At 51.7% G+C, this 9,593-nt stretch overlaps 1 protein-coding gene across 20 annotated transcripts in view; it reads left to right on the top strand.

Moving 5' to 3' along the window:
- The first annotated feature begins 123 nt into the window (after nucleotides 1–123).
- The window catches only part of DLEC1 (DLEC1 cilia and flagella associated protein), a 101,179-nt gene continuing 91,709 nt past the window's right edge, over nucleotides 124–9,593 (top strand). For 17 of the 20 annotated variants that reach the window (XM_055080142.1, XM_055080147.1, XM_055080145.1 and 14 more), the window contains exons 1-3: nucleotides 124–536; nucleotides 1,402–1,449; nucleotides 8,199–8,720. In XM_055080142.1, the coding sequence (XP_054936117.1) occupies nucleotides 8,337–8,720 (384 nt within the window). In that variant the 5' untranslated portion in view covers nucleotides 124–536; nucleotides 1,402–1,449; nucleotides 8,199–8,336. Of the gene's footprint in view, nucleotides 537–1,401; nucleotides 1,450–6,704; nucleotides 8,721–9,593 lie in introns of those variants that run through there. The other 3 variants (XM_028478876.2, XM_055080157.1, XM_055080139.1) reach the window with 1 other exon arrangement.

The raw sequence follows: 9,593 nt of genomic DNA, 5'->3' as shown, positions 1-9,593 counted from the left end.
CCGCTCCCAGGGCCCTCCAACCAGCGCCTCTCCCCGCCCCTCCTGGGGGTTGGGGAGGAGGGCGGAGGTGGGGGCCGGGACGCCGGGCCATCCCTGGCCCCAACCTCTGGGCGCGTCCCGGCCAGAAATAGCCGGATCCCTCTGGCTTCCTCCGCCGCCGCCACCCACAGGCCGCGGACCCTGTCATTATCGCCGGCGGCCCGGCCCCACTCCCTGCCTGTGGGCGCCTCGCCGGGGTTGGAGTGATGCGCGAAAGAATCTGAAGTCCTCCTGGGGCAGGGTCCGCGTAACGTTCGACGCCCAGCCGGGCTGGTGCGAAAGGGAGCCTCGGAGTCCGGGCGCCACAGCCGCAGCTCCCCGGATGTCTGCTTTCCCCTCTGCAAAATGGGTGCACGGACGCGAGTGAGGAGGTCCTTGGAGAGGCATGCCTGGACCTAGTCTGGAGAAGGGTCCCCTCCCGGCTCGCTGGGAAGTTTCTAACCCCAGAAGTGCCCTTGGCGGGGGGGCTGGGGCAGAAGCTGTAAAACTTAGAGCAGGTAGGTGCAGAGAGCTCTCCTTTGAGCCCCTCACACCCCAGACTCCTGGCGCTCTCCAGGGTTCCTTCTTTGGGTGGCCTCCCAAGGGGCTGTCTGGACAAGGGGTCCCTACATTGACCCACACACACACACTCCCACCATCAATTCTTGCAGTCCTGACACCCTTTTTTTAGGTACCCAGAGACCCCCAGAGGAAGTCCTGGGGGATCCTGGAAGGATCCTGCTGCCCAACTTTTGGAAGGGCCCTTGGGAGAGCCCCCAGAAGACCTCCCAGGATGCGGGGTGCTGAGCCCACCAGTGACTCTTGCAGGTCTCCTGGGCTGATAAAGCCAACATGAGAGTCTGGCAGAACCAGTTGGACCCCAACCCCTCCCCCTCCCAGCACAAGCAGGCCTAGGTGGCCTTGAATACCTCATGAAGGGATGTAACCAGCTAGAGGGCAAGTCTTCCCATGCTGACAGTTGAGCCTGGGTCAGGACTTTGGAGAGGCTCCCTCCCTCTGTATGTCTCCCCTATGCAGAGGGGGGCTGCCCTCTATCTGGCACTCTCCCCAGTTGGCCTGCCCTCCAGCAGGAGCAGCCCTTGCCCCTGGCAGGCCTGTCCAAACCCTCCTTGCCTTCCCTTCTGCTCAAGGATGAACAAGTCCACACAAGGCATCCCTTTAGAGCCCCAGCCTGGGGACAGGGAGGATGAAGGGTCCTTTCTCTGTCCTCACTCTCCCAGGCCGGAACGCCTGCCTCCAGGACTGCCCTCTGGGGGCCTCCTCTGGCCTTGGGGCTAGTCCTGGGACCTCTGACATCCCGGGGGCCTGCAGGCCCCTCTACTCAACAAGTTAAGCCTCCTCAAGTCCTGCTTCTCTTCCCAGGCAGAGACACAATGAAACTCCGACACCAGCAATTGACTCGGCTTCATCGTAAGCATCATTCCTGTTTATTCACATCACCTTCCAGCTCTGAGCCCAAAGATGGAAACCAGGGCATTATCTGATGCCCCTGGTGGGGGCTACAGCCTGGCTCTTCCTTTGCACACAGCAAACCTGTCTCACGCAGGCCCTCTTCTGGCCTCTGGCTCAGGCAGAGGAGCTGAGGCCTTCTCCTGAGCCTGGGGTTGCTGGGCGGGATGGGCACGGCTGACTCAGAGTTGGCACATGAAGCCAGGTTCTGCCAGAAAAGAGGGCTGGGCCATGCCCTGCTCAGAGAAACCAGGATGCTGCTCTGACCTGTGGGTCAGCGGCTCCCCAGGACTCTCCTCTCCTCCCGCCTGCCCCTCCCTCCCTCTCACAGGCTGGGAGATCATCTGCTTAATTACTTCTGCTGTGTGTAAGCCTGTGTGGTATGTGTGACTGCGCCTGTGTGTTGAGGGGCTGGGAGGGCCTAGCAAAGGCTTTGCACTGAACCGCAGTTGCTGGATTCTGCTCCCTCTGTCCTTAAACAGCCAGGGCCCTCTGTGGGCCCATCCCTGGCCAGATGCCTAGATGACCCTCCTAAAACCCAGCTCTCAGTAAGTTACCTCTGCAGGCTTCCCTGAGATCCTGGTGACTCACGGGGCTTTCAGCAGGCACAGAGGGGCCACACGTGCCCAGAGACGAGTTGTCTAATGGTGGGGGGTGGGGTTTTCAGGCAACTCCCCACCCCCAGCTGACCATCCTGTCTCCGATGAGTGTGTGAAGGGGGGAGCGGGGAGGGGGTTCCTGCGATGACTGGAGACAGGTGAGACCTAGGGCTGGTGCCCACCTTCAGTCACTTCCCTTCGCCCCTCCACCCTTACCCTCTCTAGAGGCCTGGGGAGAGGGGGAGGATCAACCCAAGAATGCCAACTTTCCAGCTGTGCTTCAGAGCCAGCCCTGCCCAATCCCTCCTCCAGAAAAGCAAACCTAGATGAGCTTGGGTCAGTGAGCTGTAGCTGCAGGAGAGGGAACGAGAGAGGCCAGAGAGGAGATGGGGCCCAAGGCCTGCTGGGCCTTCTAAGGGCTTCCACGTTCACTCTGGGGGGAAATGGGGAGCACTTGAAAGGCTTCAGGTCAAGGAGGGACATGATCTGACTCATGGGTTGTTTTTTTATTTTTAATTTATTTTTATTTAAAAAAATTTTTATTGGAGTAGAGTTGATTTACACTGTTGTGTCAGTTTCAGGCGTACAGCACAGTGAATCAGTTATACATATACATCTATCCACTCTTTTTTAGATTCTTTTCCCATATAGGTCATTACAGAGTATTGAGTAGAGTTCCCTGTGCTATACAGTAGGTCCTTATTAGTTATCTAGTTTATATATAGTCATGTGTATATGTCAATCCATATCTCCCAACTTATCCCTCTCCCTGCCTTTCCCCCCGGTAACCATCAGTTGGTTTTTTACATCTGTAATTCTATTTCTGGTTTGTAAATAAGTCCATTTGTACCATTTTTTAGATTCCTTTTTGGTTATTTTTTTATTTTTATTTTTTTTGGCCGTGCCGCATGGCTTGTGGGATCTTAGTCCCCGCCCCCCCACCCCGACCAGGGATCGATTGGGCCCCCTGCAGTGGAAGTGCAGAATTCCTAATCACTGGACCACCAAGGAATTCCCTGCTCTTGTTTTAAAAGAATCACTCTGGTTGCTGGAAGTGGGGGGTATTATGGAGGGACAGGGCTGAAGCAGGGAGTCCAAGGAAGGGGCTTTTGTAATAATTCAGGTGAGAGTGGATGGTGGGTCAGACCCTGGTGGTGGGAGTGGAGGTCATGAGAGTGGGAGGATTTTGGATACATTTTGACGGGAGAGCCAGCAGGATTGACCAGTGGGGGCTGTGAAAGAAAGAGAAGAGTCAGAGGTGACTCTAGGTTTTTGGCCTGGACCACTGGAAGCAGGGGTTCCCAGAAGCAGAAATGGGGAAGGCTAAGGAAGAGCGGGAGCTCTCTTGTGGACACATTATGTTTGAGGTGCCTTCAGACAGCTAAGGTGAGATGTCAAGTGATACAGGATGGATATACAAGTCTGGAGTTTTAAAGGGAGATGTGGGCTCGGACTAAAATTTGGGATATGGTTCAAAGCATGTTGAAAATGTCCTTAAGCCCTCACACAATGCTAGTGGGAGTCTACTATGGGATAATCGTTCTGGGAGGTAATATCTCAAATATTAAAATGTACATATGCTTTGGCCAAGCAATTTTAATTCTATATCATCTATGTATTTTGTACAGAAACATTGTACAAGTTGAAGTTCACTAGCAGGGACCTGGTTAAATAACCTATGGTATTTCTATTACAGTGGGTTCTCCTGCATCTGTTAAACAAAAACAAAAACAAAACAAAACAAAACAAAATCAGTCCTCTTTGAGTTGCTGTGAAAAAAAGCAAATTGTAGGATAATATATATAATGCATACTATAATACCACTGGCGCTTTTTAAAAATTAAAAAAACTTTGTAGATATTTGTATTTGTACAGGCAGAAACAGTAGCTAGAAGGATATAGAAATAATCCAAGGAAAGAGATTGAGAGGAGGATACTTTTTATTTTTTATGTATTATTTGAATTTTTTACCATAATGATGTATAACTTTTGAAATTTAAAAGTAAAAAAAAAATTTCTATTGAAGTATAGTTGATTTACAATGTTATGTTAATTTCTGCTGTACAGCAAATTGATTCAGTTATATGAATATATACATTCTTTTGTGTATTCTTTTCCATTATGGTTTATCACAGGATATTGAATATAGTTCTCTGTGCTATATATTAGGACCTTGTTGTTTACCCATTCTTTTTTAAAAAATATTTATTTATTATTATTTTTTTATTTGGTTGCACTGGGTCTTAGTTGCAGCAGGCGGGCTCCTTATTTGCAGCTCTCGGGCTCCTTCGTTGTGGCATGTGAACTCTCAGTTGCAGCATGCATGTGGGATCCAGTTCCCTGACCAGGGATCAAACCCGGGCCCCCTGCATTGGGAGCGCAGAGTCTTAATCACTGCGCCACCAGGGAAGTCCCTGTTTATCCATTCTATACATAATAGTTTGCATCTGCTAACCCCCTAACTCCCAATCCATCCCTCTCCTACCCCCGCCCTTGGCAACCGCAGGTCTGTTCTCTATGTCTGTTTCTGTTTCGTAGATAAGTTCATTTGTGTCATATTTTAGATTCCATATATAAGTGATATCATATGGTATTTGTCTTTCTCTTTCTGACTTTAAAAGTAAAAAACTTTAAAAGGCCAAAAATGTGTGTGGGAACCCAGAGATAAACAAAACACAAATTCTGGTCAGCAGAACAGGTTATAAAATGAAGACGGCAGCTCAGGAAGTTCCCTTTATGTTGATAAAGTCCTCATAGGTGAGGGGACTGGCACCCTTTGTTACTGGTGCCCAGTTGGAACCATTCATTTATTCAGTTAGTCACAGAGCAAACAGAAAGTGGTTGCTGGGCCCAGCGGAATCAGGGATGAAACCAGCTTATCAGGCAGAGAGATACCAGGAGAAGAGGGAGACAATGGTGGAGGTAGGGAAGCACAGAGGAAAGCGGGGAGCGAGGGAGGGGAGTGTGTCATTAAGAGGGAACGGGCAGCAGCAGATACTGCAGAAAAGTCAGGGAAGATGAGCACAGAGGAGGAACTGGGGCTTTGCTGAAGACCTTGGCCTGGACAGAGCCGGGGGAGCTGAAGCCAGAAGGTGGGAGGGTCACAGAAAAAGGGGAGGCCTCTCCCAGGCTGGGCCAGATCCTCTGTGTCCTTCTCTGAGGCTGTTTGGAGGCAGGATGGAGAGGCCAAAGGTGCTGGGTGAGAATCCATTGTCCTGTCGTTCCCTAGGGTAGGGAAGGGGGCCAGGGAGCCTGCACAAGACCACCTGGTTTGGGCAGGCCCTGTCCTAACTCTAGAGCAATGGAGGCCCCCAGACTGTTCTTTGGTTTTGTTTTGTTTTGCGGTACGCGGGCCTCTCACTGTTGTGGCCTCTCCCGTTGCGGAGCACAGGCTCCGGATGCACAGGCTCAGCGGCCATGGCTCACGGGCCCAGCCGCTCCGCGGCATGTGGGATCTTCCCGGACCAGGGCACGAACCCGTGTCCCCTGCGTCGGCAGGCGGACTCTCAACCACTGCGCCACCAGGGAAGCCCCAGACTGTTCTACTAGCTCCGTCCTGCCCCGTGGTGGTGGTGGGGTGGGTGGGCTCACATGCACGTGAGCAATTGGACAAACCAGCCTACTTGCCCAAGCTCCCTCCGCCTCCACCCCCACCCATGCTACCCATTAGTGCACATGCCGGTCAGCAATGCGAGGAAGCCCTTAAAGAAGTGGCCTGCACAGGTCCTGTCAATGGGCTCACAATGTCTGGGCAGGCACGGGGCATGTCACATTGACCTTGTGGCCTCCTCACTCTGGAGAGGGTGTAGCTTGAGGAGAGTCAGAGCAGGATCCTCTCAAGTACCCAATCCAGAACAGGGGCCCTGGCTTCCCAGCCCTGAGGATGGAAGAGATACCCAAAAGTAGAGATGAGGGAGCCAGGCCCAACCACGAGAAGCGGAAGTGGCCCAGGTCTGCAGGCAAGCATCCTGGGCCTCATCTCAGGAAGTGGGTTTCAGGCTGTAGGGCACACAGACTCACCCCAGCAGTAAAAAGAGGGTGGTTGTACCACCTGTGAGCAGAAGCCACGCTCTGGCAAGGATGGCAGTCACTGTGATGTCAAGCTGCTGCCTTGGACAAGTGCAGGCCTCTCCCCATCTCAGTGGATGATCTCATCACCCACCTGATCCCACACACAGGATATGTGGCAGTCATTCTTGGCCCCTTTTCTCTCTCACTCCCATTATCCATCAGCGAGTCTTGTCAATTCTACCTTTTACCTCTGTCTCCAATCAGTTCCTCTCACTTGAATCCCAGCGCCCTTTACCTCTTTCCTAACCCCTGCGGGAGTTTCCCAGTTGAGCTCCCTGATGCCTCTTGCCTCCCCCCAGTCTGCTGTCTCACAGCAACAAGAGTGATCTCAGTAGAACATACAGCTGACCACCACACACCCAGCTTCAGACACTTGATGACCCTCCTACTGTCCTCAGAATAAAGTTTAAATTCCTTAATGTTGCCTACAAACCCATTTTTTTGTGTGTGTGTGGTACGCGGGCCTCTCACTGTTGTGGCCTCTCCCGTTGCGAGGACATGCCGCGGAGCGCGCAGGCTCAGCAGCCATGGCTCACAGGCCCAGCCGCTCCGCGGCATGTGGGATCTTCCCGGACCGGGGCACGAACCCGTGTCCCCTGCATCGGCAGGCGGACTCTCAACCACTGCGCCACCAGGGAAGCCCCAAAACCCATTTTTGATCTGGCCCTTGCCTAGCAGTTTCCTCCTCTCCCTGAGTTCTACCCCTGAACTTCTTTCATTTCCTCCCATTTGCAGTGCTCTTTCCCAGCTTTAGCAAAATGGGGTCCCTCTGCATGGAGTGCCCTTTTTCTTTCTCCCCTGGCTTACTCCTACTCATTCTTTTTTTTCATTTAAAAAATGGAAGTATAATTTATATACAGCAAAATTCACCCTTTATGGTGTACAGTTCTGTGAGTTTTGACAAATCCATACAGTTTTGTGACCACCGCCACAATCAAGACGTAGAACAGTTCCATCACCCCAAGAAATTCCCTCATGCTCCTTTGGAGCCAACACTAGCTCCCATCACCAGCTCCTGATAACCACTGATCTGTTTTCTGGTTTGCATTTTCTATAAACGGATATCCTCTAAATGGAATCATTCATTATGTGTATGTAGCCCTTTGAGAATGGTTTCTTTTATCCAGCATAATGCATTTGACATTCATCTATGCTGTCGTGTGTATCACTAGTCTGTTTCATCTTTATTGCTGAGAGTATGCTGTATATAGATGTACCACAATTTATTTATCTTTTTATCAGTAGAAAGGACATTTGGGTTTTTTCCAGTTTTTGGAGATTATGAATAAAGCTGCTCATATAGGGCTTTGTAGGCACAAACGTTCTCATTTCACTTGGAATGACACCTAGTTGTGGGACTGATGTATGTTACTTTTTAAGAAACTGCCAAACTGTTTTTCAAAGCTGCTATACTGGTTTGTATTCCTGTTGCGATACATGAGAAGTTGCTCTACATCCTCACCCGCACTCACGTGGTTCGTTCCCCTGTTTGTTCGTTCATTCAACTTCTTGACATTCTACTAAGTGTGTAGTGGTATTGCACTGTAGTTTTAATTTCCACTTCCTTGATGGCTAATGACGGTGAGTCTATTCATTCTTCTAAATCTCTGCTTGGTCTTCACTTCTGCCAAAACCCCACTGTACTCGCTTTCTCTGTAGACTGGTTAAGTTCCTGTCCTTTGTGGTTCCATGACAAAAGTTTCTCCACCTTGACCGTGGTCCACTAAACTGCAATTGTTTTCCTGTTCTCGCCTTGCTCAACACTCTGGTCACACACACACACACACACACACACAGACACACAGACACACACACGGTTGTGAGCTCCGCGAGGGCGGAAGCTGCATCTTCCTTTGGTATCTCCAGCTCCTAGCACAGACCTGAAACAGAATCTTTATACAATAAATATTAAATGAACGAATTAATAAATGCTGAACAACTTAGAGAATGGGCAGATGAAAGTAAATAGGAAGAAGCTTTTGCAATGAGACGGGCCTGGCTCTGCCAATTAACTCTTTCTCTATCGGTCCGCACACTAAGGTCCTCTCAATAAAGGAAACACTGCCGTGCGAACGTCTACGAGGAGAACGACTCGACCGCACCCTTTAACAGACGCAAAGCGGAAGAGGCGGGCCGGAAGTGGAAGTGCGGCCGGGAGTTAGCGGCGTCTCAGTTGCCATGGAGACTGGAAGGGGAGAGCGGCAGTCCGCAGAGTCTGGGTCCTGCGCCTTCGCTGGGGAGACGTGGACGCCAACCCCGCGTCCGACCCGGATCCGCAGCCCCAGCCAGTCCTCCCTCGCCTACTCCGAGTCTTTCTACCACGGCTTCGGTGCTCGGCCCCGCCGCGTCTCGCCGCTCACGCTCCGGCCGCTCCTCGAGCCGCACCTGCTGCGCCTGCGCCCCACCTCGCTGCGCACCCAAGACATCTCTTACTTGCTCACCGGCGTCTTTCGCAACTTGTATACCGCCGAGGTGATTGGCGAGGAGGTGAGTGCGAGTTTGATCAAGGCCCGCGGCAGCGAGGATGCTCGGCACGAGGAGTTCGTGGACCAACTGCAGCAGGTAACACGGCCCCGGCGTCCCGCGCGCTTCTCCGCGTGCTCACCCGAGGCGCGGCGGCGTCACCGCGTCTGCGGCGGTGCGGGCGACCCAGGGCGCGACTCAGCCACTGGACAAGAGTCAGCCCCTGTTGGGTGCCAGGCACTGGGGATGCAGCTGGAAAAGAGCAGACCAAGTCCATGCCGCCGTATATCCGACATTCTAGTGGGAGGACACTCTACACACGCGCTTAGGCGATACATTCTACACACATAACGGCATGTATCTCTAGCACCTATCTTTATTTCCCTACACGCATCCACACGTTATATATTACATATATAAATGAAACGACGAGGGCAGAAAGCTGAATAGTTGTTCCCCGGAGATGATAAAGTCATGTCCGCTTTGGGGTGCCTGCCCTTGTGTCACAAACCACAATCTTAATTGAGGCATTCATGCCCAGATTTTAGGAAGCATTCCCAGACTCTAACAGCAACTCTGCTTCCTTATCTGTATAAGGAGGAAAGCAGCTGACTTGAGTCCTCTCTGCTGAGGCTGACTGCTAAGCAGGCCATACTGCCCACAGCTCCCTTCAAGGAGTCTCAGCTGTGTGCTTTCAAGCAGCTGAGATCAACTCTGAAGGGGCTGACAGCTGGAGGCTCTCAGCTCACTATGCTCCCTGCAGCCAGGTAGCAAGTCCTTCCTTGAAGAGGGTCTGGGTGACACAACCCTTTGTCTGCCACAGGTGGTGTGTTAACTCATATTTGGTATTTCAGAGGTTAGATGGCAGCTCTCTTTACTGTGAAGCCAGTAGTCAGGAGACGGGGTTTCAGACTTGGTTCTGTAATTGATTTTACTATGAAAGCTTTAAGCCATTTCCTTCTGTGGGTTTCA

Source organism: Physeter macrocephalus, chromosome 18 (genome assembly GCF_002837175.3).
Source record: "Physeter macrocephalus isolate SW-GA chromosome 18, ASM283717v5, whole genome shotgun sequence".
Classification (NCBI taxonomy): domain Eukaryota; kingdom Metazoa; phylum Chordata; class Mammalia; order Artiodactyla; family Physeteridae; genus Physeter; species Physeter macrocephalus.
This window is presented reverse-complemented; position numbering and strand designations above follow the sequence as displayed.